Genomic DNA, 27,810 nt, shown 5'->3' with positions numbered 1-27,810 from the left:
TATCCTATGGTTTGGTTCCAGTTTAGAGGAGAAATTATTCAAGTGTTTTATCCTGCCAAATTTATTTATTTAAAGCTTACACTTGTATAAAACGATTACATAAGTAGCCTGGAAGATGTGAGGATTATGTCGTAACGAACGACAACCTCAGAATCCTCAAACGAGTTAGGGCTTAGATCGTACAGCAGAGCTATACAAATGTCTAAAGAAAAGATTGAGAATTTATGTTTCGTTAGGCGAACAACCTCGAAATCCTATGGATTGTTGTTTTAATTTCTAGAAAATGAAGGGGGGGGCGGGGAAGGTTTTGCTGGGAAGACATGTTCTGCTGTTAAAGATGATCGTGTTGCCCACAGCTCTAGTTCCAAGCTCCTTGTCGTGACGAGTTTAAGTTTTCTAGAATGTCAGGTTATAATGTCAAATTCAGCGGCCCTATGGTTGTATTTCTTCAGATATTTTATAGGGAACATGTTGAAGTTATATAGTGTACAGCATAACAGTAGAATATGTAGCACAAGACAAGCAGTAGAGTATGCAGTAAAGAAAGCAGTACAACATGCGGTGTAAAGAAAAGTAAAAGGTACAGCAGGGAAGTGATTATAAGAGAATAACATGTTGTAAACATAAAACAAACTTGTATACCTGAGAGATCCGCTGTTCCTTAGGTGTAATTGATGCAACATGTACAAGTAACAAAACTTGAGGAAACAGTCTGAAATGCTTTATATAAACGAAAAAAAAGAAACATCGTCGAGAAATTTCGAGAAAGATCGTCAAAAGACTCATGACAAGAGAAATGCAAGGAAACCGACGAATCGACAAATCTATTAAAATCGTAGAAGACACGGTAAAATCCCGAGAAGAGACCACGAGTGTTTTGTCCAAAAATTTCAAGAAAAACATATAAAAAAGTCCGAAAAGAGGGGACCCCAAGCACTCGGGTCGGGGCTAGGCTCAACTATGTATTAGTACTCGAGGGTCGTCGAAGGCTACTCGGTCACCCGGATGTATAAAGTCCGCACTCAACTAGAAGGGTGTCCTATCGAACCTAACTCAGGAGGGTACGACTAACTCAGGAGGGTACTCCTTAGCCCAAACAGGTAATCAACAGGTGGACAACCAATGTTTAAAAATATACTTAAATTTTATATTGTTAGCATGCACATAAATTTCAAGCATACATAAGGGGTTGTATCTATTTTATTTGTAGCGAAAATATATTTTTGTTTTAGAAAAAGGTGTATTTATTCTTATCAAATTTGTTTTTATCAATTTTGAAAAGTAGTTGTCCACGAGTCGATCGCGCTGTCGGGCATAAGACCACCAACAACCTAAGGAGATTCGGGTCAACTCCCGCTACTCTTGTGCCGGTGAATAATACTATCATCCTACAGCTCACCGGGTTCCTGAATCGGATCCCGATGTCATAGAATGACATATCATTATATTCTATCTCCAGTGTGTCTTTGTCATCACCGCCCTAAGCTCCAAAACAAAACTGACTTACTTGCAACCTTGTTTGATGGTTTCATGTATAGCAAAAGGCTATACGTGGACACTTATGTATCAGACATAAGCATCAAAAATCAAACCAAGAAACAAGAAAAAAAAGAACAAAAAATGGGGTGAGAGAGAGAAGAGACTGATTCACCAAAAACATCGAAAAGAATAAAGGATGAATTAGCTCTCAAAATTCGTGACGAAAAGACCTGAAAAGAAAAGCCCGAAGATCCTTGAAGCAATCCGAAAGGATATCATTTTCTCACGTTTTCATAAGTGGATCAACCCAAGGCAAAATGACCTCATAATGTCGGTATTCAAACCCCAAAGATATCTTTTATGAAATCAATTTGTCTCAACCAAGTATTCTCCCAAAATAAAATTCGGAAATCTCCCAAATTTCACATTTTAAACAAAAGGAAAATAACCCTGGGACGGCGACCACTTATACTTCCAAAAATCATATCAACATTAAAGCTATTCAATTCCAGATTTAATGAAAATCTCCTCGTATCAAATAAATATGAAATCCTCTGATTAAAACCACATAGAAGCTCACGGCCGAGCTTCAACAAATAAATGAACAACAGCTAAGGCTCTCAGCCAAAGCAACAAAGGGGCAGCTGCTAAAGCCCACCACCAAAGACAACCCAAGAAACGACAAGTAAGGCTCACGGCTGAGGCAACCCTACTCAATTATATGAAGATATTTGATATATATAAGAGAGTACAAGATATAACCCTCATTTTGAAATAACAGATTTGATCCATCAACAATCATCCAAATCTTTCAAACCCAACAAGACGGACTAGATCAAATTAAGCCATCCCCAATAGGTTTTACGGGTAAGGCCAAAAACGCACAACCAAGCTCCAACTAACTCGCGGGTAGGAGCCAAAAAAAGGGGCACAAAACAGGCTCTCAACAAGCCCTCGGGTAATGGCCAGAAAAAACGAAATCAAGCCCCTCCTCCAAACCACTTCTCGGGTAAGAGCCAAAACAAGTAAATCCAAGCTCCAAGGAAAGCTAAAACCGAGTCATTCAAGGCCAAAACAAGGTCAAAGCAAGCAAAACCGAGCCCACCCTAAAAAACCAGCTCTCGGGTAAGGTCCAGAAAAGGCAAAGCCAAACCAAGCCAAACTCTCGAGTAGGGCCAAGAACAAGTAACACCACGCCCTGCACCAATTTTAAATCATTTGGGGATAAACATGCACATATATTGGTCTTGAAGTGACCAACAACATATAGATCCCACGCGAAAAATAAGCCTCATGGTTAGACAAAGAACAAGAGCTAGATCAGGCGAAACCGAGCCCCAATGGAGGCTAGAAACCGAACCATTCAAGGTTAAAACAGGGCCCGAGCATAGATTAAGACCCAAGCTCTAATAGAAATTAAAGTTCCAGACACTTCAAGGTAAAACCGAGCCATTTAAAACTAAAGAACAGCTCACAAGATTTTGAAACATCAAGATATGGAGCCAATATATGTCTCAAAAAGAACAATGACATGGAAAACATATTCGGGTCACCAACTCAATTACTTCAAGCGAGAAACAGTTTCCAACATAGATTTGAGCAAAAGGATGCTTCACGAAGAGATAAACCAAGATATCAAAACAAGTTACATGGCTTTCGAAATTACAGAAAATTTTCTGATAGCATGCATTTCAGGTCAGGAAAAGCCACAGGGAATCAAAACCGAACTCCACATATATATATGAAAAGCAAAACAAGTTTTTCAATAGTTCATGCTAAGCAAGAGTGAATAAAAAAAAAGCCTCGTAGTGCATCCCAACATGTATTCCAGAGGAGCATATGTTATCTTCAAGCCCATATTCATCACATTTCCAATTGCTTTAAGTAAAAAAAGAAAAGAGAGAAGCTAATAACATGCCACATTCTCACTATCCTAAGCAAACAACCATGTCCAGCCCCTAAAACATGTCTGTCATTCTATTTCACATGCTCAAGTAATAAATATCTCAAAGTATAGGCGCAATAATAAACTAGCATGTTGTACCATCCAACATAGTCATTCTCAGTGGCTCGGCAGAGAGAAAACCGAAAGGAAGCAAGGTGCAAAGGGGGGGAGGAAGGTACCTCCTTAAAGCAGAATGTAATACAGGGATTTCAGAAAGAGAATACTTCACAACCTACACTCCTCTTCAACAGCCAGAGGAAGCCAACCGGAACACTAGGAACTAAAGAAGAAAGTGAGAAAGAAATTTGACAGAATTTTCCCTTCCCTGAGAAAATTTTCGGCCCCCTGAAACGCACCAACAAAAGCCTTATATAGACCAGAGAACTGGAGAAGAAATGATTAGGAGATCGTATACGATTCGAAGGATTGAGAGGAGCAGACGCCTCCATAAGGGCGTGCGAGAAGCAAAGGATGAAATCCCCGCAGAGGATGAGATACGATAAGGGATGGGTCGCGGGATCATCCCGCGTGCGTGAGGCGAGCGCGGGAACGAGACTCCAACGACAAGAAGGAGCGGGCTAGGTGGAACGAACGAGTCGAAGCTAGGGCAGAGGTCCACGAGGTCGAGACTTAACCGAGGGGAGGGGGAGATAATGAAATTAGGTTAGAATTAATATAAGGTATTAATTATAATAATAATAATAATATATTGTTTGTTATTATAATTAACACTTAAATGTATATTTTTTTCCAAACGTGTCATCGCGGTGAGACAAACGTCCCCCTTAGGCAAAATCGATGTTCCAGACTCGTCGGCGCAGTCCGTTTTGTCATCCAAAGTCGTTTAGGCAACTCCGTCGACGATTGGGACAAACGCGTCGCGATTCAAATCACGTCAAAAATTCAGCTCGAGCTCGATTAAATAGGACGGCGAAGAGCGCGCCGGCGCCAAATCAACGAGTACAGTCAATCCTAAGGCCGACAGTCCTATAGGAATACTCCCTGAGTTCCTTCAGAGTAGTCTTACCTGCTAAGCAATAACGGTCAAAACTACTATATGGAACGTCAAGTCGAGCGAAGAAAAGTTCAGAATTGCTAACGGAGAGGACTCCTTCACTAGTTTTCTAAGAGTAGTCGACAGAAAGGTCCTACGGCTAGATCCTAGGCAACTAATGAGGGGAAAACTGCACCTCGATCGAAAGCGAGGTCAACATGGAGTTAAAGAGAACTTGCACAAGCAATATAGCACTCTCTGTTGCAAGTTTCCCGGATATAAATTTGTGAAAAGAATGGCAACATAAAACCACATAAAACAGATGCCTTATAAAAAATATTAAGAAAAATATGATTCTTCCCTTAAGGTTATACCTACAACATTTTTACAAATCATTGCACGTAGCTTTATATATACTACATTTGTAAATATTCCTTATGCTGCATGCTACATGGGATGGAGTAAACATATAAAGAAACTATTTATGGTCATTTTTCACCATTTTGATGAGCCAAAGCATATCATCATGCCACTTATTAAAGTAAACACGCCAATAAGCACTCAGTGTGAGTAACCTATTTGCCAATATTGACCTTAGAATCTAACCATGGAATCTAACTGTATGTATTCATTACATATGGTAGAAGATATAATAAAGAAATCCTTGAAAAGATAAGTAGCCCTTCTTTCTACATTAAAAAAAAAAGATGAAAAAAATACTAGTATATGGTATGCCGTTTTACAGAATTTGAAAAAACAATAATCAAGTGATAAATGTAGAAGACTAAACTGTAACTAGTTTTCTATTTTAAAAGAACCACTGCTCCTTAAGAAGGATGGATACCTAGTTTTTACCAAACCATTTTTCCAAGTAGTAATGAAAACTACTAATGGGCGATAAGCATGTCATGAACAAATAATAACCTTTCCAAGAAATTTTGGTATCTTTGTGTGCTTTAACTAATACCTTTAAATAACCTCTACCCAATTTACACTTGGTAATATTATTCTAACTTTAAAATACTTTTTTAAAATTTCCATGTAATCTTAGTATTTTGTCAGATGCTTCATTGCCATCTCCATGCTCCTTTTTCACTGGCACTTTGATTCTTAGTTTTACTCCCAAAGCATTAAAAAAAAAATCACATTCAGCAATAAATAAAACTTCTTCGCATCATATGAACCATTTAGAACATGAATCATCAATAAAATAGTTCACTTGTATGTATTGTGATTGTTTTCATCAGAAACTGAAAGTTCAAGTTTTTCTTTCCACAGTTTAGCTCCCAAATATGTATAAAACTATACAAACTAGATGTTTGATAGTAGAGATCTAATAGCAAAAGCTCATTCAATTGTTTTCTTATATGAGATGAGTTGCTTTATACAGAAATATAAATCTTGATGAAAATAAAGGATTCTCTCATAAGGCTCAAAATTACATGGAATAAATCATTTTATCAAATTATGCCCACTATACCCTCTTTCCTGAGAAAAGAAACACAAGAAAGAAAATAGATAACACCCAACCCAACCTTCCAACCTTCATCTTCCCCGCCAAAAAATAGGGGGAAATAACAAAAACAAACAAATAAAGAAAGTCGAATTCAGCCCTTAGACCTCGATAGTCCGATCTTATATACAAACCAATGCCCGTTCGCTAAAACCATATTCTCATAGCCGTTAATACCTTTAAAATCAAAACCTAAAAAAGTAAGAAACAAACCCAAAATAAACGCCATCTGTTCTCTAAACTCAGGGCAAGATCAAGGTTAAGAGGGTCGCAGAGAGAAGGAGATACCAAGTGGTGAAGAACTTGATCGACTGCGCCACCGCGAAGGCCACCAGAGCTGAAATCAAAGGGTAATTCTGAAAAGCCGATCCAGAATTGGACAACGAAGACGGCAAAGAGGGAGAAGAGCTATCGGCGCCGCCCATGCGGGCCATCACCGCTGATCACCTCTTCTTCTCGACGATTCCCGTTCCTTCACTGCGGAAATAACGAGGCAAGAATCAATGCGTTCATCTTGTAATGGAAAACAACGACACGGAAAGACGAGATCGGCAAGGAGAATTTTATATTTTTTGAGGAGAGCGCAATCAAGGTGGTATCGATCGGACGGTTGGTGATGTATGAATATGATCCGCATATTCCTTAAATTGAATCAAGAATGTTCCAAGGCGGTCTTTGGCAGCATACAATTTATAAAATTTTAATCATGAATCATTTATAAAATTTAATCAAGAATCTAATTCAAATTTAATCAAATATTAAAAAAAATTAAAATTAAATCAGACCTCAACTAAACAGATAATTTGAATCAAATTTAATAAATAAAATAATTAAATAAAATAAAAGATGAGTTTGGAGCAGTCTGTGCATTTCAGGTTAAACAGTTTATCCTGAAACGCGGCCCGTAGCCGCGGTCTGTGTTTAGTGTAAAAATGAAACTGCATTTTCAGATAAGCGAACGAAATATAGGATCCAAAAGGTGCGGCATTTTCAAAACACCCCCGCACTTATAAGCTGCCCCAAACGGGCCCAAAGTTAGACAAGCCATAATACCCATTAGTCAAAAGGGGCCTCAACTAAACAAATAATTTGAATCAAATTTATTAAAATAAATAAATAAATAATATCAAATGTCATATACAAAAGTGCAGCCCAAACTGCATCCTTCTTCCACTAAAGCCACAAAACAAATTGGAAATATCAAAATCAACCAAAATAGTAAATAAATAAATAAAAACATGGCTGGTGCCACCACAACCTTAGCTTTCTTCCATAAACAACCAATTACACCCATAAATAAAATAAAAAAAAAATAAAACCATTACAGTGACTAACAAGCGTAGCTTTCTTACAAAATGAATTTGAGCCCAAAATTGAATAGAAACTTTACAAATAAAAGATGAGTAAAAACAAAAGTAAAAGAAAGCCTATATATATATATATATATATATAAATATATCCATAATCCAGAATCTAAGAAACATCTACATCACAGAGCAATTGCACTTGGATTCTAACTTAGGAGGCCTTGCACTGTCAACCTTCTTAGGAATTTCATCATTCGAAGCAGCGAATTCTTCCGAATCTGCATGATTTTCATTCTTTAACTCTCTAAGAGGCAACTCACTCCGCGCTTCAGTTTTCTTTCGCTCGAGCTTCCTCGATGCTTGAGTTCGACGCTTATCGGAGAGATTTCGCGATCCTTCCCTCAGGCCAGGGATGGGTTTTTCCATGATTTTTACTGTAGGAGGAGGAGAGTACTGCTCAAGAATTGCCTTTTGGTCCTTTTCCATGGCAATAGTGGTGGCTTTATAGGCCAAGTCATGAATAATGGAACTGCAGAACAAAATGGTGTCTGTTGCTTCTTCTAACGTTAAGTTCCTTGATTGATTGTTCTTTGGGCCTTCAACCATTATAGCTGATTCACCTGTAAGAACATCGGTTACACGCTCGCAAAATATGGGTTTTAAGAGCTTAGCAAAGTTGGTATTATAGATGGGATCATGGTAGCTTGTCATTTGAATTAAAATTTTACTTGTAACAATGATGTTGAAATTTTCATGGAACATAAAACATGCTTCATATTGAAGTTTTATAGGCAACTTCGAAACATAGAAGAGTCCATTGAGGAAAAAAAAAAAAGAAAAAAAGACATCAACATGCTATTGGACAGCAGAGAGAGCTGACTGAGAATCAATTTTTATTTCAAAATTGCTCATGATAAGGTAAACAACCTTTACTTTCCATATTTTAACCATGATAAAGGTTTTCCAACATGATGGGCATCTTATGATAGAAGTGGCATGAGAATTCACGCCTCATCATTTCTCTAACAAAACAATGGCTAAATTTTGTAGTTTCTTAATGTTGGTCTTAAATCCACACTACAGTCCCTTTGGGTTCTGAGCTCAGGGCTGAGTTTGGCAGACTCAAACTAACCAAACTCTCCTCCTTCAAACATCAAAAATAAAGCTCCATAATACTGATGTGATTTAATGCTGGAAACAAGTACTGAGCCATCATCCAATAGTACCAGTATGAAATTATGTTTAGTATACAGCATGTTTTACTTGCTAATCGCATCGGTAAACTTTAAACTAAGAGATATTAAACCAAGAAAAACTAAACAGCTATAATTGTGTAATAATAATTTTTTTTAAATATTTTTGTAAAAGCAAATTGAAACGAATTCAAATGTTACGACATTGTCATTTCACAGGTGTTGTTTGAATTGGATGCCCTTAAGTCGCCACCTCATTTCCCTCATCCATTCAAAACCGAACAAGAGAGCCAGAGAGAATAGAGGGAGCGAGAGAAAGCCAGAAGAAGAGGAAAAGAAAGAAGGAAGAAAGAAGAGGAAGAAGTAGAAAGGGATGAGGTTAGCTTTATCCAAGCCAGAGAGGAAGGGAGAGAGCTCAAGCGGCATTTTCCTCGCATGAGTTAGGATCAAGTGGCTGGGGAAAACACTTCTCACATGTCGCCGGCGCATCCCGATCAAGGAAAGAAAAAATGAGGAAGCTGAGCACTTCTCCCTGTTGTGTGGCTCACAGAGAAAGGATCGAGTTGAAGGAGAAGAACAAGGATTCTGCCTTCCAGTACCGTACCGTAGTGAAAGGAGGAGAGTCTCACGCCTTAAACCAAGCAAATGAAAGGAGGAGAGGCAGTGAGCAGCTAAGGGAAACTTTCTTTATGCAAGTTTGACCTGCTATGAGGGAGGAGAAACTTGATCGAGAACTTGGGGAGGAAGAAAGCGCTGAAGCCTTCTGCATGCGGCAGAGCTTGACCGAGCCTTATCAGTTCGGTTCAAAAAATATTAGAGCAAGGCAGATATAAACTGTTAAGTTAGTTTAAGTTAGTAATTGTAATTGAGTAAAATGAACTATTTGAAACTTTACATTAAACTAATTTCAATTTTGTTAATAATTGTATAAAAAGTAATCAGAGAGAAGACTAAAGCAGGAAAAAGAAAAATTCATTACAGGAAACAAGGCATGAAGCTTAATTTAAATTTAAATCATATAATTAAATTTGGTTAAAATGCCTATTTAAAGTGTTTTTAAGTTAAGTATGTTAAAATTTTAGGAAAAAAATATAAGTATAATATTGTAAAACATAAAATAACACTAATTGATGAGATAGCTTACGTTTCAGAAAAACAGAAAAAATTTGGATGATTATAATGATATAGTTGCATATAAATGTTCATATAATTAAATCAATAGCTAATTAAATAAATAAAACTAATAATAGTAAATTTAGAAATAATAGAAAAGAATATTAGTTCTGAACAGAAGCTAATTTTATTTAAATTGTTCATATAGATGCACTCAAAAGCCTGGACTAATTGAGGAAATGATAGCAGACTGCTCTATGCAAGAGGATAAATATTTGTAATTTACAATAATTCCGTTTATTCTTGAAAGTAATAATACATGTTTTACTCTTCTCAGCATTTATTTAAATTAAATGCAAAAAATAAAAAAAAAATTATGCATGCATATGAGAGTTCCGTCTGGATGGTACTGGTAAGGGAATGCGATATATCCGTGCACGAAAATGAAAACGAAAATTAAAATTAAAATGGAAATGAAAATGATTGCTTACATTTATGGTGGATTGGAAAAGGTTAAATGTATATTTTTTTTAAAACATGTGTTTAAATGGTGACTCTCAATAATGAAAAGTGTGATAGAAATAAATAAAAGAAAATAAAGATTTTCTTTTATTGCGTGCAACCTTTTATTATTTACTGCAATTTTTAGAAAAATATTTTAAAAGTAAATTTATTGTAATTTAGAAATATTTACCCACTGAGTAGTATGTATGTGTGTGAAGAGGGAGGACTGCAGTGGCAACTTCTTCCCAAGGTAGAAAGGGTCGGACAACCAAAGAGAGAGAGTCTTCTCACAGAAAACAACCCATCACTCAGCTGGCTTCCTCATGAAATTGAAAACTATCATTGGAAGCAGGAATAGGTTCAGGGAAGCAGCTAAAAGACCTCACAAACAACCTCCAGGGAGGGCCGAAGCATGGTTACAGACCAAACAGTGGGAACACCTTCTCTCGACACAAAAGAAGGGATAAAATGAACACCCAATAGTCCCCTTTTTATTAAATAAACCTGTCTTTCATAGGAGAAAGTTTAAAAATAAACTTGGACAGTACAAAAAGACCACTACGCCCTTTTAAAAGAAAAGAAAACAGTAAACATAAAAGAAGACTATAGACAAATATGAGGACTATCCTAGAATAATCTTGTATCAGAAAGAGTATTTGATGCAATCATGCATATCAATCAATATAGTCAAATCAGCAATAATCATATTAAAAACTTGCATGGACATGGATACAGCGTTTACTTACAGAGATTAGACATATCACTAATTTTAAAGATATGTAAAAAACTACTATATTTTGGCATAAAAAAGGCCTAGAGATCCGCATTGCAAAAAGTGTACTTGTAGTAAAAATTTTAAAAAATGGAATATCAGCCAAATTGATTATCAAATTTGATGACATATAGAAATATTACCAGTTTCAAGGACTGCCGTCACAAATTCTGAGGAACAAAGGGATACTTCATTTTCTGATTTTTGGGGGATAGTATGCTCATTTGAAAGTCCCGGAGAAGGTGGCTCACGGAAGGGCATACACTCAGTTTTCCCATCCCCAAGCTCAATGTGGCCATCATTTGATTCAGCAGTCCCGATAGAACAGTTATTGGTTGCTGCATCAAAGATAACATTTTCGAATGTATGGTTCGGCAGAATGCGGTGTTCTTCCATTTCAGAGAAAACACTAATATCACTTGTTTTTTTTATAGCTTCAACATTGTTTCCACTATTTTGATGGTCTTCATCAGAATTTAATGATGATGTGCATTCCTTGGCACACATAAAATCTACTACTGAAGAACAAGGCAAATCATTATTTTGTTGATGGTTCAGACTTCGTGATTCAGAGGAGCTTACTGTCCTGCAACTATCAGCATGCACAGATCTGCAATCCTCAGAATTTACTGGCCTTGAAGATGGAGTGGAATCCAAATTTGATAGATCCAAAGAGTTAGCGCACTCTTCAGGAACCACTTTCATTTCTCTTAATGAGTCATATCGTAAACACTCTGTAGAACAGCTAGTTTTTTCATCAAATTTATTTCCGAGGTGCCTGGGTTCATAGTAATTACTTGAAGCATCACAATCTGAACTCACGCTTTGTACAAGGCTCTCAATGTTCCTTTCTATACTAAGTGCCTCACTTTTCCTACTGGACAGGTACTGAACATAAGCCTCTGTCTGAATAGACAATCCGAGATCAATGGATGAAGTAGCAGAAGAACTATCTAGTCCAAAGCTTCTTCTCGAGGGATCAACATTATTTCTTGAATAAGAAGGTTCGGAGCAAAAAATATTTGTAAGAGACAAAGACTTTCTTTGTAAAATGGGTCGCTTGGTGCCGGCGGATCCCTGCAGTAGAACCACTGAGATACCTGCACTTTCTGGAGCATCAACTTTTAAACTGGGATTAACATCATGATTTGACGACTGACGTGTGCTGCCTCTGCAATCCTCGGCAACATTTGTGTTCCTGTTAATGTCCAGATGCTGATCAGAAAGCTGAGACTCCTTCTGATCCAAAAACTCCATGGAAAGGATGTTTTGAAAGAGATTATCCCCCAGGTTAATGTTCATCCCATGTTTATCAAGCATCACCCCTCTGTTATCATCTTTATGGAATTCAACCACTCTACTATTAAGCTGCTCGCCCTTGCTTAACTCCTCCATTACTGTGTCCATCTGAGATTGAACTTCATTTACGGTGAAACGCACAGAAGTAGAAGCTATTTCTGCAGTACGAAACCTATTTTCACCACATTCTTCGCAAATTTTTTTGTTTCTACTAATATCTTCAATGTCTAACTCTTTGCCACATTTAGAGCAAACTGCCTTAATTAGATAGCCATCACTATCACCCTGATTTTCAGCACATTGTGCTAACACAAAACTATCTATACTATTTGTTACATCACCAATGCTACGCATGGGATTCTGGATATCTTCAGAATTATGTTTCTTTTTCAAATTTTCAGAAAATTCCTTATCATAACCACTATGTTTTCCACAGAGTGCCTCACCATTTGCATCTCTGATAATCTGATCTGCTTTATCGAACAAAAATACTTCCTCATGGGAATCAAAATCTTCAGCCCTTTCCCATCTATCAGGCATACCATTTTGTTCACGATCACTACCCTCCACATCCGGTGCAACACTAAAAACACCTTGTTCTGAGCTTCTATTAGTATTACTGCTCGTTGTAAAGGATGAGTTCCTAGAAAAAGGGGGTCGGAAAGTGGTTGCAGGGACACTTGATAAAAGTGGCCTGAACATACTCTGAGGTGTTTTGCGCTGATCCTGGATAGATCAAGAAAAAATAAATATGGCCTTCAAAGGAAAATTCATCAAAAACACAGAAGCGAAGAAAACGCACGCTAATGAGTTCTTGACTGAAAAGGAAACAAATTAACATCAGAAATAGAAATCCAAAACAAAATTCTAAATGAGATTAAATTAAAAAGATTTACCAACCAATCTAGATTGACCATTGCATTACAGAGAAGCACTTAGCCTTCATTCTACTTCGGTCATCATTTCATTTATCAAAACATGTTAAATTGAGGCTTCTCACTTATCCTCTAACTTCAAATCATCATCATTCAACAGTGTTGCACTTCATGTTAAGATTTGAAAAATTATTAGAAAGATAAGATTGGCTTGATTAACAAACATTTTAAATTAATTCTTAAGAGGACACAGTCAAATATTTTGGCATCAATATGAAAAAATAATTTTACATAAGCAAAAGTATGATATTTATAGAAGAATCAAAGTTATTAGTTAGAAAATAAAGTTATAGTAGGTATTAGGATATAAGTTTCTTAAAAGTCGGAGTTGGAGAATCAATTAGATTTTTTAGTGCAAATAAATACTATGAAGCTAATCTTTGTAATAGGTCAATAAAGATAAATTTATAGAACAAATAGAGGATCTTCACATAGTTTTTAATGATCTTAAAAGGCACATGATATAATAACATGATGCAGTTTTTAAAGATCGTAAAAGACGCATGATATAATAACATGATATTTTATTTTATGGACACTGCACAAAAGATAAAATTTGAGTTAACCATGGGGTTGTTTAAAATATTTTTTTGTTATTTTTAAAACATATTTGTTTATGACATGTTTGGGATTACTTTCTGTTTTCTATTTTTATTTTTTTTAGTATTTTTTTTTTTGTTTTATTTTCTGCTATCTGTTTTTAGAAAATGCGTTTGGTAAGGTTATGATTTATTTGTTTTTAAAAACAAAAATTATAAAACATATTTGATATGATATTTTTTACTTTTAAAAATTATACATTTTATAAAACAATTGGATCCACGTGCATATAAAATGTTTTCCTTGCTCCACCTAAAATGAAGGATTACCTGCGGTCGGGCGAGCGGCGGGCAGCGGGACTCACTATTTTCGGTATTTTAAAAACAAGAAAAAAACATGTCTTTTCTGTTTTGAGCATTTTTAAACAAAAGTGTTCCTCCATAAAATAAAAAACATAAATAAAAGAAAAAATAGATAGGCAACCACTGTTTTTTTTTTGTATGATACTTTTTATTTTCAAAAACAAAAAATAAAATTTGATCCCAAATAGCCACTTAGAGTATTTTTAGTATTTTTTTATATTTTATTCTTAAAAATAAATCAAATTATTTTTAAGAATGCTCAAAAACAATTTTCAGTGGTATGAACTTTTTTAAAGAACAACCATCACATAAGTCATTGCTTGCCAACGGTCACATGTTGTGGGCCGCAAGCAACCGTTGCTCTCACCTCTTTAAGCAATTTATTTAATATTTCATTAAACCAAAAAATATATTTTTAATATACCAAACATGTTTTCTTTCAAATCAAAACATATATAAAATAAAATACAAAATACAAAATACAAAACAAAAATAAAAGTGATCTCAAATAACCCCCTATAAGTTGAAGTTATTACAATAATATATGAACTAATATTGACAAACAATAATACAAGTAATTGTCAGGTTAATGATGCCAAAGAATACATATTCATTTATTGTTCAGAACAATCAGCCCACACAAGATCAGTTCTCACGGGAAAATTACAATGAGTCAAAAAAGCTACAAAGAAGTTGAGCCATACTAGATTTCCAGACTTTTTAGTTCCATTGTCAACTTAGGTTGGATTTTCCTTCATTTCCTTTTTAATTGGATATAAAAACAAGAATATTATCAAAATTACTTTGTGAAATATGACGAAGAGTAATCCCATCCACAACTTAAAGTTGTTTTTTTTATAAATAGGTTTGCAAGAACGTTTTGACTATTTAGTAAATGAAAAATGTATCATTAATAGCATCAATTATGAGTGCTCCTCTTCCTCTTTTGGCCCAAGTTGTGTACAAGAGCTTTCCCCTTCACCTATCTATAGAATTTTTCTACAACAATTTTATATGGAAGTGAATATCATGTTATTTTGATCACCAATTTTTTCAATTTTTTTTTGTTTAATTCTATGTTACAAGTGCCTTTCATCAGCCTCAAAAGACATAATTCGGCTATGAGTCGTCCTCATACATCTAATCCAACAACCTAGGGCATTGTTCAAATCCAACAAATACTATATCCAATTTAACTCATATACCTCCATTGCATAAAACCTGCAAAACCTTAACCCTAATATTCATAAGTAAAAATCACGGCGAAATTGTACCTATAAACCCAATATTCATAAGTAAAAATCACGTCAAAACTGTACCTATTAATCTTCCTCCTCTCCGTAAAATCTTTCTTATCTAAACCTCACATTTGCAATTCCTTCATAATCTGCAATTAGCTTCATCAAGTCTTTGTGCTTCATCCTCCCCCTCACTTGCATTCCTTCGCACTCTGTTGACCTACAAATCTGCTATGCTCCACAAAAACGGTAAATATTGGACACCATAACGAGCTGCTTGGAGCTAATTCACCAAAGACTTATTCTTCATCCACTAAAATAATCCAAATGATGCTCGATCATAAATTTAACTGTCAATTTGTCAAAGTGGTGAAATTAGACCTAAAAGTGATAAAACGACCCCGCATGGTGGAAACAATGGACGACGAATACAAAACCAACTTGCCGTTCCTTTTTACGTGGATTCGCTCGCACGCATTAGGCCTCATTTGCATGGATTTTCACCCACGTAAAAATTTTTATTGAGGCCTCGCTTTACGGAACGAACTATGCAAGTGCATCCAGGTAGTCGAGACGGTTCATACGAGCCGATTCACATATGAATCGGACTTCAGTTCATGTATGTCAAGGGATCAAATAACTTCTTATCATTTTTTATTTGAATAATCATATAATCTTAACATATGACTATATATTCTAGTATTCACAATATATATATATATATATATATATATATATATATCAAGAAAATGCCCGATTGCAAATATATTAATACGAAAAAGATACAAAAAAGTAATATGAGAAGGACCTAAAAGAAAGCCCAACTCATACAATACAACACACACCAAATTCAGATAAAGCAAAAATAAAAAATGTTAAAAACAAAAAAACACAAAATGACACAAAAGTACTAGGGACGTCTCACTTTAGTTCTCCTTCCTCTAGTTCTCGGAAGTGAGTCGGCAAACAAATTAGTAAGGTGTGTACCATTGCCCGTAGCAACCAAAGTATCATCCATTAGATTCTTGAGCTCAAGTACATTTTCATTCTTCTTCTTCCTCCTAGATGTGTAGACTTGTCATTCCTCATCCGATGATTGACTAATCTGATCAGTAGTTTCCAAAGATGGTCAGACAGGTGTAGGTCATTGCACGTCTTAATCCCCATGAGCCTGAGTAATATTAACATCTTTATGGACCTAATGATGCGGTTGTGAAGCAATAGAAATATTTTCACCTGTCTTATCAGTGATAGGTTCTAGGACAGGCGAGGTATGAAGAAACTCCCTCTCCCCTACGATAAGAGGTCCCAAAGACGAGGGATCTACAACTGGGGATTGAATAGTTGTCAAATTGTCTGTCTGATCAAGAGGTTCCAAACATATGATTTGTCTGAAGTCATCCTCTAGGACAAACCTTTAGAGAAGAAAGCAGACGAGCGCAAAGAACGCAGGAATCGGAGCAGTTACCGCGAGGTTGAGCCGCAGAGGGACGAGCGCAGAGAACGCAGGAAACAGTTCCCGCGAGGTTGAGCCGCAGAAGCGAGCGGCGAGACCGGACGCGGGGAGACAAGCCTCGTCTCAGAGCAAGCCAGAGAAGGAAGAAACGCGAGAGACGAACTCGAGCGCGAAGAACAAGCGAGCGAGAGAGATCGAAGTCATGACTGTTGCTAGGGTTCGCCATTGGGCGAAACCCTAGCAGAGCCGAGCAATGACGACACCATGACTTTATATATATATATATATATAAAGGAATGGTCTGAGGTTATTATGCCAGCCCCGATCATCCCCAATGCATCTAACAATTCGAGTACCACAACCTCCACCCGGGGGAATCGAACCCCAGACCAAAGGGGGCTTACAAGTGACAAGCAGATGTCCGACCAACTGATCTGAGTACTATATATATATATATACATGCATACATACATGCATACATATAGTTAACATATTTATATACATATATTCACATAATATTATTATATAACATTCCATCCAAAACTTTTATCTCATTTCATGCATTAGTGAAATATATATGCTTTGGATTTAAGAATAATTAAGAGACAATAGAAAAAATGAAAAGAAATTTGCAGCAAAAAAAAAATAATGAAAATCCCTCTATCCCCAACTCACGGCAAAAACAATAAAAGAGGGCCCAAACAAAATCAAATCTCTTGCAATTTTACAAAAAGGACCAATCTCTCCCCTTGTTCTCTTCTCTCTCTAGTTTCGGTAGGGAAGAGATGGTTTGCCAAAAAAACACCCCATTAATTCATTTCTCTATTATGGTTTGGGTTATCTCCTGTATCACTATATTATTTCTTTATCTATAAAGTAGATTTAATGTGACATGCTCTATCATTCCATAATTGATATTCTCTGTGAGAAATGATCAACTTGTCATCAAAATTAAAAACATAATAATTGTCTCATTTTTTTAAATCTTAGAAGTCAAGCTTTAAAATTCTAGTAAGTTGAACTTTTTTAGGTATTTAACTCTGAAGGCCAGGAAATAATTGTTGAGACAATGACGAGAGCAAAAAAATGATCATTTGAGCTTTAAAATTCATAGTTCCTTTCAAAAAGAAAGCTCCAACCTATTTCACACACCAAAATGCCGATATCACGTCATAGATGAATCTTAATCTCAAATTACGCATATGGAATTATGAGTGCTAAATTCTAAACCAGAGATGAGTGATGGATCAAAGGTTTCTGTAAGAAGATTATCAAATTGAACGCTTGATATTGAAACTAGCACTGTGGATGTTACCAAAGAAATGACTTTCTTTTTTCTTCTGATAGACGGACAAAAATTGGTGCAATTTTATATATATGGAAGATGAAGTGGACTTGGTGATTAGGGTGTACTAACAAACAAATGACTTTCATTTAAGAAGAACTTCAACCACCGTAAGACCTTCAGATAAGCCTACGCAGCTAAACCTTTAAACCGAGCCAACCACACAAACTGTCCAAACAGTAATCATCAATTTGTCATCTTGGAATGGGCATGAAAGAAGGCATAAGCTTTTAAGCTAGCCAAAAATTTATAAATACGCATCACAACTTAATAGATTCCCAAGCAGGAGAAGAAATAGATTCACCTCAATTTAATTCACATTTTGTTATGCAACTATTGCTTATATAGATTTGATTCCTGAAGCCAATACCATATGCCTTCCAAAGAGCACCCTCATTATCTTATACTTTTATTTTAGCTCAGACAACTTTCATATAAACTGATTGGCTCACAAAATCTCCAAGAAGACACGCAACAAGATCTTTTATGTGCATTTACCCTGCTAGAAACGGAGAATATGGAACAATATGATAAACAAGTATACAGGTTAGAGTCATCGAGAAAAAAAGATTGTTGTGATGGGTCATGTATTAAAAGAAAATGGAAGCAAAGTGATCCTACTACGTAATTTTAAAATCATTATTAAAAATCAGAAACCATAAGAACTGCTACCATTTTTTTTTTGGACAAGTTAATTTTAATTGTTTGTAGAATATGAGGATAGAGAAAACGGTGCTCCCTTCAAAAGTCCGTTTACTTTGTATCACAGAACAATGATTTAAATAACTTGAAGATATCTTTGCATAAAATGATGATTCATAACTTCTAAGACATTTTAAAAACAAAAGTGTTCCTTCAAAAAATAAAAAATAGATACGCAAACCCCATTTTTTTTCCTTTATTTTTGTTTTTTTTAGAAAAACAAAAATTAATTTAAAACGGCCCCTAAATAACAAAAATTGTTTTTATTATTTACGACATTGTAATCATTTTTCATAAAAAAATATCAATTATGTGATGCAAAAATAAGTCATGCTAAAGATATGTGGAAACCCAAATGGCATTAAAATCTCTAAAGCTAGTAAAACCATAATTTGACCAAGATTTGCAAGTCACATGACATGCCATACTGAAAACAAAACGATAATTTTTAGTTTATTGATTATATAACTTCTTTAAGTATTACATTCTATCATTGCATGTTTTATATTTCCATGAGAAATGATCATAATGCCATCAAAATTGAAAACATAATAATTGTGACATTTTTTAAATTTTAGCAGCCAAACGTAAAGTATTAAGTTGATTTTTTTTTTAAATACTTTACGCTAAAGGCCAACAAAAAATTGTTCACGCAACAAAAAGAGTTGAAAAAAAAGGTAATTGAGCTTTTAAATTCGTAGTCCTTCTAGGAAGTAGGCCGCAACCCATCTTATTCATCAAAATGTTTATATCTCATTTTAGATAATGTTAGGAGTTATGATAGGAAATAATTTATTCTTATAAATAAATTATTTCCTTAGAATTAGAGTTATGTTAGAAAATATTTCCTTAGAATTAATGAGATATTTATCTTCCTATTTTACGTTATTCCATATATCTCCTAACAATTAATGCAAATTAATTATTGGAGATACTAAGTGTTATACCCTTCCTTTCATATCATTTACCTTTTATTATTTTTCCTATTATAAGATTATTGTAAGGGTTATTTATAACCCCGTTCATATCAATGAAAAAGTGTGTATTCCACCACATTATTTTGAGTTTTAACATGGTATCAGAGCAAACACGATTCTGAGTCTTACCATCTCCTCTTCCACGCAAAAGCCCCATCTATCTTCTTTCTAAGCCAAAACACATGGCAGACGAAACTCAAAATTCAGCAAAACCTGAATCTAGCAAATTCGATAATCCGAATGACCCTTTTTTTCTCCACTACTCAGATCAACCCGGTTTCATGCTTGTTATGCAGCCGTTGAATGGAGAAAACTACAATTCTTGGAGTCGTGTCATGTTGATGGCTCTCAACATCAAAAACAAAGAAGGTTTTGTCAACGGCACCGTCCAAGAATCACCAGAAACGTCCACCGCAGAACTTCAACAATGGAGGCGCTGCAACAACCTTGTCAAGGCATGGTTGTTTAATTTAATTGCAGAAGACATTGGAGCAATTATAATATATAACGAGAGTGCCCATGAAATCTGGCTCGACTTGAAAGAACGTTTTTCTCGTATCAACAGCGTTCATATTTTCCATGTCGAAGAAGCCATCCACGATTGCAAGCATGCAAGCGATTGCAAGCAAGGCGATATGACAGTTGGAGCTTATTACGCCAAGCTCAAAGGCTTATGGGATGAACGTGACGCCCTCCACAACATTCCTAAATGCACGTGTGATGCCATGAAGGAAGTGATGCAGTTTCAGCAAAACCAGAAAATCATGAAATTTCTCATGGGGCTTAATGAAACATACACTAGTATAAGAGGACAAATTTTGCTCATGGATCGTCAGCAAGGCACATTCTCTCGCGCTCCAAGAGGAAAAACAGCGCGGCATGAACAATGTAAATGTGCCGCAGCCGGAAGCTTCAACTTTTGCCGTGAGAATAATGCACGAAAACCAGAGAAGGTTTTCATGCCTAAAAATCCTCATTTAAAGTGTGGAAAATGTGACAAAATTGGGCATACCTCAGACACATGTCGAGCACATCTCAAATGTGATTATTGTGGATGGCAGGGACACACCATCAATGATTGTAGGAAGTTGCAAAGGACCAATCCAACGGGCAATAAACCTGAACGGAAAAATTTTGCTCCCAAAGCCAACCATGTGGATACCAATACATCGACGAGTCCTGCACCATTCACCCTTACAGCTGAACAATATCAAAGCCTCATATCACTACTTGCAGAGAACAAATCTAATTTGATGGCTAATCATGTTGGCAGTACATCAGCAATGAGTGATATCTCAAGTAAAATCTTTTGTGCCTCTGTTTTTGATAAAGAAATAAGTTGGATTCTTGATACAGGAGTCACAGATCACATGGTATATTCAGCCAACCTACTTACTACAAAATCCAGTGTCATCAATCGAAAAGTTCACTTGCCTAATGGAGCTACTGCAACTGTCACACACATAGGCAACATCCATTTTGCTGACTTTGTTCTACAAAATATTTTATGTGTCCCCTCCTTCAAATTAAATCTGATTTTCATTAGCAAATTTCTGTTTGATTCACAACGTCTTGTCATTTTTAATAACCACACTTGTGTTCTACAGGACCAACAATCGGGGAAGATGATTGGGACGGGAACTAAAAGAGGAGGACTCTACTACCTTGATACTCCACAAAAGAGCAACACAAAAGAGCAAAAGAGCAAGTGCTATGTTGATACTTCACCATCTCCAAATCTCTGGTATAAACGTCTAGGCCACCCATCAAATAAAATTTCCAGCTTGTTTACTTTTCCAATTATAAACAAAAATATTTGTAATGTTTTTGATTGTTTAATTTATCCATTGGCTAAGCAAACTTGTTTACCTTTTCAAACAAGTTCCATTAGCTCAAAAACACCTTTTGAATTAATTCATGTTGACATTTGGGGAGGATACCAAGTTCCTTCAATCACTGGAGTGCGGTATTTTCTCACAATTATTTATGATTATACTCGATGCACATGGACTTATTTGATGAACCATAAATCAGATACACACTCATACATCATCAAGTTCATAAACCTCGTTGAAACACAATTCAATCTAAAAGTCAAAATCATTCGAAGTGATAATGGTCCCGAATTCATATTGAGGAATTTTTATCTCGACAAAGGCATCATTCACCAATCAAGTTGTGTCTCCACTCCGCAACAAAATGGTGTAGCCGAAAGAAACATCGTCACTTACTCAACATAGTCCGAGCCTTATTGTTTCAAGCTAATTTACCCAAAAAAATTTTGGGAGATGCAATCCTAACTGCCACTTACCTAATCAACCGAACACCAACACCCCTTCTCCAAGGAAAGACTCCTTTTGAAATGCTCTTTCAAACAAAACCAACATATGATCATTTGCGTGTGTTTGGGTGTCTTTGTTTTGCCTCAACACATCATCAACGACCAAACAAGTTCGATCCCAGAGCCATTCAATGTCTTTTCTTAGGGTATCCATATGCACAAAAGGGTTATAGAGTCTATGATCTTTCAACTGGGAAGATTTTTGTATCACGAGATGTTCGTTTCCATGAAAACACTTTCCCTTCCCCTTCTTTTGCTACAGATAAAGGCTCCATTCCGCACTTCACTACCCACACCGACATGCCTTCTTTCGATGCACAAAAGGGTTATAGAGTCTATGACCTTTCAACTGGGAAGATTTTTGTATCACGAGATGTTCGTTTCCATGAAAACACTTTCCCTTCCCCTTCTTTCACTACAGATAAAGGCTCAATTCCGCACTTCACTACCCACACCGACATGCCTTCATTCGATGAATTACCTCAAGAAAATATTTCATCTTCTCAAGACAACGAAATCCCCTCTGAAGAGACTACCCTACCTTCAAATTTATCTTCAGAACAACCTGCAACTCTAGAGCAACAAATACCATCACCACGACCAATAAGAATAACAAAAATGACTAGCTATTTACGTGAGTATCATGTTGGTATTTCTCTTCCCTCAAGACACCCCCCAACATCGAACTCCGTGTTGGCCAAAACCACAGGTATCTTCTACCCATTAACCAACGTCTTGTCATATGCTAGATTAATTAAACGTTACAAGGTCAGATTAGTGGCAAAAGGGTATAATCAAATTGAAGGGCTAGATTACCAGGAAACATTTGCCCCTGTAGCAAAGCTTGTAACTGTTCGCCTACTTCTTGCGTTAGCTTCAACCAAGCAATGGCATCTTCATCAACTAGATGTCAACAATGTCTTCTTGCATGGGGACCTCGATGAAGATGTATATATGTCGCTACCTCCTGGCCTCGGACGAAAGGGGGAGACTCGAGTTTGTAAACTCCACAATTCATTATATGGTCTCAAACAAGCTTCACGACAATGGTTCATTAAGCTTTCCACCGCTCTAAAGCAAGCCAATTTTATGCAATCAAAGGCAGACTATTCTTTGTTCGTCCGATCCCAGAATGGTAAATTTATCGCCCTTCTTATATATGTAGATGATGTCATCATTGCAAGGAATGACTTACAAGAAATCGAACATGTCAAAATATCCTTGAAGAACCAATTCAAATTCAAAGACCTTGGACAATTGAAATATTTCCTTGGTATAAAGGTTGCACAATCCCAGAAGGGTATTGTGCTTTCACAACGAAAGTATGCTCTTGAAATACTCGAGGAAGTTGGGTACCTCGGAGCAAAACAAGCCACTTTCCCTGTGGTACAAAATTTATCCCTTAGCAAATCAGATGGAGAATATATCAGTGATTCATCTTCATACCGAAGACTAGTTGGGAGATTAATCTACTTAACTATTACACGTCCTGACTTGACTTATGCAGTTCATGTCTTAAGTCAATTTATGGACAAACCACGAGTGCCACACTTAGAAGCAGCCCATCGTATTCTACATTACATAAAACAAACAGTAGGACAACGAATTTTCCTCTCAGCAGAAAGCTCAACCCAACTAAATGTCTTTTGTGATGCAGATTGAGCTAGGTGTCGTGACACTCGAAGATCAGTTATTGGGTATTGTATCTTCCTTGGGAGATCATTAATTTCTTGGAAAACCAAGAAACAAACCACAGTATCACGCTCTAGTGCAGAAGCTGAATATCGGTCCATAGCCACTACCTGCTGCGAGATAATTTTGTTAAGAACAATTCTGCAAGATTTGGGGATCATGCATTCACATCCTGCCAATTTATTTTATGAAAACCAAGCAGCACTTCACATCGCCTCGAACCCGGTATACCATGAGCAAACAAAGCACATCGAGATTGATTGTCATCTCATACGGGAGAAAGTTCAAAAAGGAATAATAAAGTTGACTCATGCGTCTACTTTAGAACAACCAGCAGACATTTTTACAAAACCACTAAACTCTTCCTAGTTCTCGATACTACTCAATAAGTTAGGAATTATTAACATGCATTCCAAACTTGAGGGGGAGTGTTAGGAGTTATGATAGGAAATAATTTATTCTTATAAATAAATTATTTCCTTAGAATTAGAGTTATGTTAGAAAATAATTTATTCTTGTAAATAAATTATTTCCTTAGAATTAATGAGATTTATTTTCCTATTTTACGTTATTCCCTATATCTCCTAACAATTAATGCGAATTAATTATTGGAGATACTAAGTGTTATACCCTTCCTTTCATATCATTTACCTTTTATTATTTTTTCTATTATAAGATTATTGTAAGGGTTATTTATAACCCCGTTCATATCAATGAAAAAGTGTGTATTCCACCACATTATTTTGAGTTTTAACAGATAAATCTCAATCTCAAATAATGCATATGAAATTTTGAATGCTAAATTCTGAACCAGAGATGAGTGATGGAAAAAAAAACTTATGCAAGAAGATTATCAGATAAAATGCTTGTATTGAAATTAGCACTGTGGATGTTTCCAAATAAATGACTTCAATTTTTCTTCCAATAGAAGTGCAACGACTAGTGCAATTTAATATATGGAAAACTAAATCTACATGCTGATTAGGGGTGCATTAACAGATAAATGAATTCCATTAAGAAGAAATTCAACCTTCAGATATTGTTTTTGACAACATTGCAAACTAAGAAAAAGTTAATACTAAAACCAGCATCTCACTGAAGGAAAATCACAAAATTCCAAAATTTCATGCAGTTGCTTGTAAAATAGTATGAAAATTATAAAAAGGGATGCATGTTTCAACACTCTTAGCGAAAAATGAACAATGGCACATAAGCAATACAAGATGGTATTTCCTGCAGAAAGAATAAGAAGTCCTCATAGGTTGGTAATAAAAAATCAGTAATCCAGTCAATCATATTTAATCATGGAATCAAATTTATGAATTTTTTCCTTGTAAGGGTCAAGGATAATAAAAAAACTTTGTTGAAGATGTTCAGATATTAACACCTCTAAATAAGCAAGCAACTGCGGTTGCTTCTGTAAAAAATAAAGGTAAGGCATCAACGATAAGAAAAAAAGAATATAAAATAGTAATCCATTTGGGAATTGTTAATTCATAACCATCATATACCATAAAAGAAAAGGATCGTACCACCAATCTAAGAGAAGAATTGAAAGACCTTTTGGGGACAGAATTTGATGGCAAAGCTCTAGATGGCTTTCTAGAGAATGACATAGCTTTATTGTTAGTCAAAACTCCATCTTTTCTGGGAAGGTTACATCTAGAAATTCCGACTGTAATAGAATGTAGAAATTCTTCATCATCGTCACCAGAATATGCCATAGATCCCTTACTATAGGAACTGAAGTGGTCTCTTTCTTCACTATGAGATGAACTAATGCTTCTTGAACTAGTTGGTGACATCCATTTCCCGCCAATTTTCATCGAAAACTCCCTCCCATTTCTAGATGCAGGAGAAGAACCTCTCAAATTTGAAACTGATCGATCTGATAATGAAGATGGTAGGTTTGGAGATGCCTCTGAGTTAAAACCAGAGAGGGTCGTTTGCCACCCTTGTGACTTTGGTGAAGCATAATTCCCACGTCTTGCCTTCACTGGAGATGCTCCTTTTCTTCCATAGCTTGGTGCCTGGATTCTAGAACTTGTGTGTACCATTTGTAATGTTGGAGTTGAGGACCAGGAAGCAGGTCTGGATGGTTTATTCGGAGGTGTACGGGACCTTTGGGTGGGGGTTGTAGACCGAATGGCAGGAGGTGGACTAGACTGTGGGGCTGAAGATGATATCCCTTTCATTTGTGCAGAAGAACCACTAGATTGAGGAGATAGGCTTAATCTCTGTGGACTATAACTAGTTCTACTTGTCCGGTAATTCTTATCAGTCTGAAATCACAGAAAACAAATGATAGCTTCCTGTTTAAAAGGATAGAGCGGATGGTTCTTGATTTATTAAAGATCAAAGAAATGAATGTGACAAAGAAACTAATTTACCAATGATCTTGAAATTGGAATAGCTTGGCTTCTCAGCCTGCCTCTAGATACAGGATTAACTGGTTGAGGATCGTTGTCATCCAATGTTCGAAAAAGAGGTGTTTCAGGAGGAGTTAATAGCCTGTTGTGAATATGAAAACATGTTACCATCAAATAATATTGATACCATCAAAAGATTTTGACTACCATCCCAAAGAAAATTTTAAGGGAAAAAGAAAAGTTGAGTACTTAAGTTTTAGGATTGAGAATTACTTACCAATCATAGTCATTTTTTTCATCTTCCATATTCAGCAGGTCACTGCTATTTCCCCTTGACGGGATCTTAATGCCAAACTTGAAATCTGAAAGGTTCTTTAACTTTGCTGATGAACAATGATATCGAACGAAAGGAAAGTATTTTAGGAAGTTTGCATTTTTACTCATAAACCAAATAAGCGAAGCAATCAGAAATTGGAAGTAAAAAAGGTAAATAGAGCATTACAAAGAGAGCCTTCAAAATCATCAGTTGTATGAAGAAGGAAGCTATCTCTCTCTCGGTTTTGCACTTCATTGAATAGCACAAGGTCATCATCATTTGCTTTAAGAGTCAATCCACTCTCAAAACTTCGACCCCTCTTGTGACTATTTTCTGTCTTCTGCTCTCTCCCAGGTGAGCACCTTAATGCTGGTGAAGGTGGCATCTTCTACCACAACCTTTCTTTTACAGAGATCCAAGACTTATAATCTCAACATACCTTAATTTAGTGATGCAAATAAACTAAATTTACCAATGGCTAAATTACTTCATACAACAACATGACAGTCTCCCCTTAGTTCCTCGGCCTGCAGAGAAAAATAAGCAATTTACGGTTCATGTTGGCAGAAACAAGAAGAAAACAAAACATCGATGCACATAACCATTTATAAATAAAGAGTTCGGTGAAGAAAGGATTTGAGCAAAAACATAAATAGACCAGATAGTCACAAGTGCGACCCGTCGAATTCATGAAGCTCATTCCATTCCAACTACCTCCTCCCCACACAAGAAGCGCGAAGACGACTCCTACTCACCTCTCTCGCACCCCACTACCTCCGATCTCGAAGAATTCAGCTAGGGTTTCAGCATTCCTCACCGAGCAGCATTTTAAACCATTGCATCCAATCGACCGCTGCGCTCACCAGTTCCAATTCAAAACAATTGAATCTTACTACAGTTAGGAATTTAATCAAGCAGATGCACTACTATCCGTGCAAACCTTTTAAGTTCCAGCGATTCCCAAGTCGGAACACTTGTGAAAGAAGGAAACAGACAACAGATAGACACAGGTCAAGAACAACGAATATTGACTATTGAGGGAACATAGAGATGGAGACTGAGCCAACTAACCTCCTTCTAGGGTTTCCCTTTCTTCGCTTCTATCTCTTTCATTAATGGAGTTCCCCTCGGCGGCAAGGTTTCCTCCCTCTGATACCACGAAAGTGAAAATCTTCTGCCATCTGCACTTAATATCCGTTAATCCATATTATAGTCTTAATTCGTATTTATAATGCGTATTATGCGCAATTACCGTTGCCTAACCGCTAGCACTTCCTTGTCTGCCGATTCATTCATGGGTCAATATCATTTTTTTTTTTCTTTATTTATTTTTTAATGTGACATTTCTCTTTATTTCATACTGGGTCAATATATTATTTTTTATCTACTGATTATAAATAATATTCAAATTTTACTGA

The 27,810-nt window shown here is 36.1% G+C and overlaps 2 protein-coding genes across 8 annotated transcripts in view; both read right to left on the bottom strand.

The window, feature by feature from the left end:
* The window catches only part of LOC110018879 (uncharacterized membrane protein YuiD), a 33,003-nt gene extending 26,483 nt beyond the window's left edge, over positions 1-6,520 (bottom strand). Inside the window, exon 1 of one of the 2 annotated variants that reach the window (XM_020716343.1) lies at positions 6,220-6,520. In XM_020716343.1, the coding sequence (XP_020572002.1) occupies positions 6,220-6,365 (146 nt within the window). In that variant the 5' untranslated portion in view covers positions 6,366-6,520. The remainder of the gene's footprint in view (positions 1-6,219) is intronic. The other variant, XM_020716344.1, reaches the window with a different exon arrangement.
* Positions 6,521-7,377: 857 nt separating this feature from the next.
* Positions 7,378-27,592, bottom strand: LOC110018813. Of its 6 annotated transcripts, none has more exons than XM_020716254.1 (10): positions 27,464-27,573; positions 27,333-27,365; positions 27,148-27,245; positions 26,865-26,919; positions 26,579-26,794; positions 26,354-26,459; positions 26,098-26,218; positions 25,240-25,989; positions 10,964-12,845; positions 7,378-7,858 (listed from the first exon to the last, which is right to left on the bottom strand). In XM_020716254.1, exons 5-10 carry the CDS (start codon positions 26,775-26,777, stop codon positions 7,416-7,418), a joined length of 3,501 nt encoding a protein of 1,166 aa, XP_020571913.1. In that variant the 5' UTR covers positions 26,778-26,794; positions 26,865-26,919; positions 27,148-27,245; positions 27,333-27,365; positions 27,464-27,573; the 3' UTR covers positions 7,378-7,415. The 6 variants fall into 6 exon arrangements, with proteins under 6 accessions (XP_020571913.1, XP_020571912.1, XP_020571910.1 ...); XM_020716253.1 differs by having other exon boundaries at positions 26,579-26,790; XM_020716251.1 differs by having other exon boundaries at positions 26,579-26,919; positions 27,464-27,592.
* Between the last annotated feature and the right edge of the window lie 218 nt (positions 27,593-27,810).

Source organism: Phalaenopsis equestris, unplaced genomic scaffold (assembly GCF_001263595.1).
Source record: "Phalaenopsis equestris unplaced genomic scaffold, ASM126359v1 Scaffold000036, whole genome shotgun sequence".
Lineage (NCBI taxonomy): Eukaryota > Viridiplantae > Streptophyta > Magnoliopsida > Asparagales > Orchidaceae > Phalaenopsis > Phalaenopsis equestris.
Note: the sequence above shows the minus strand (reverse complement) of the source record. Positions and strands in the feature narration are given on the sequence as shown.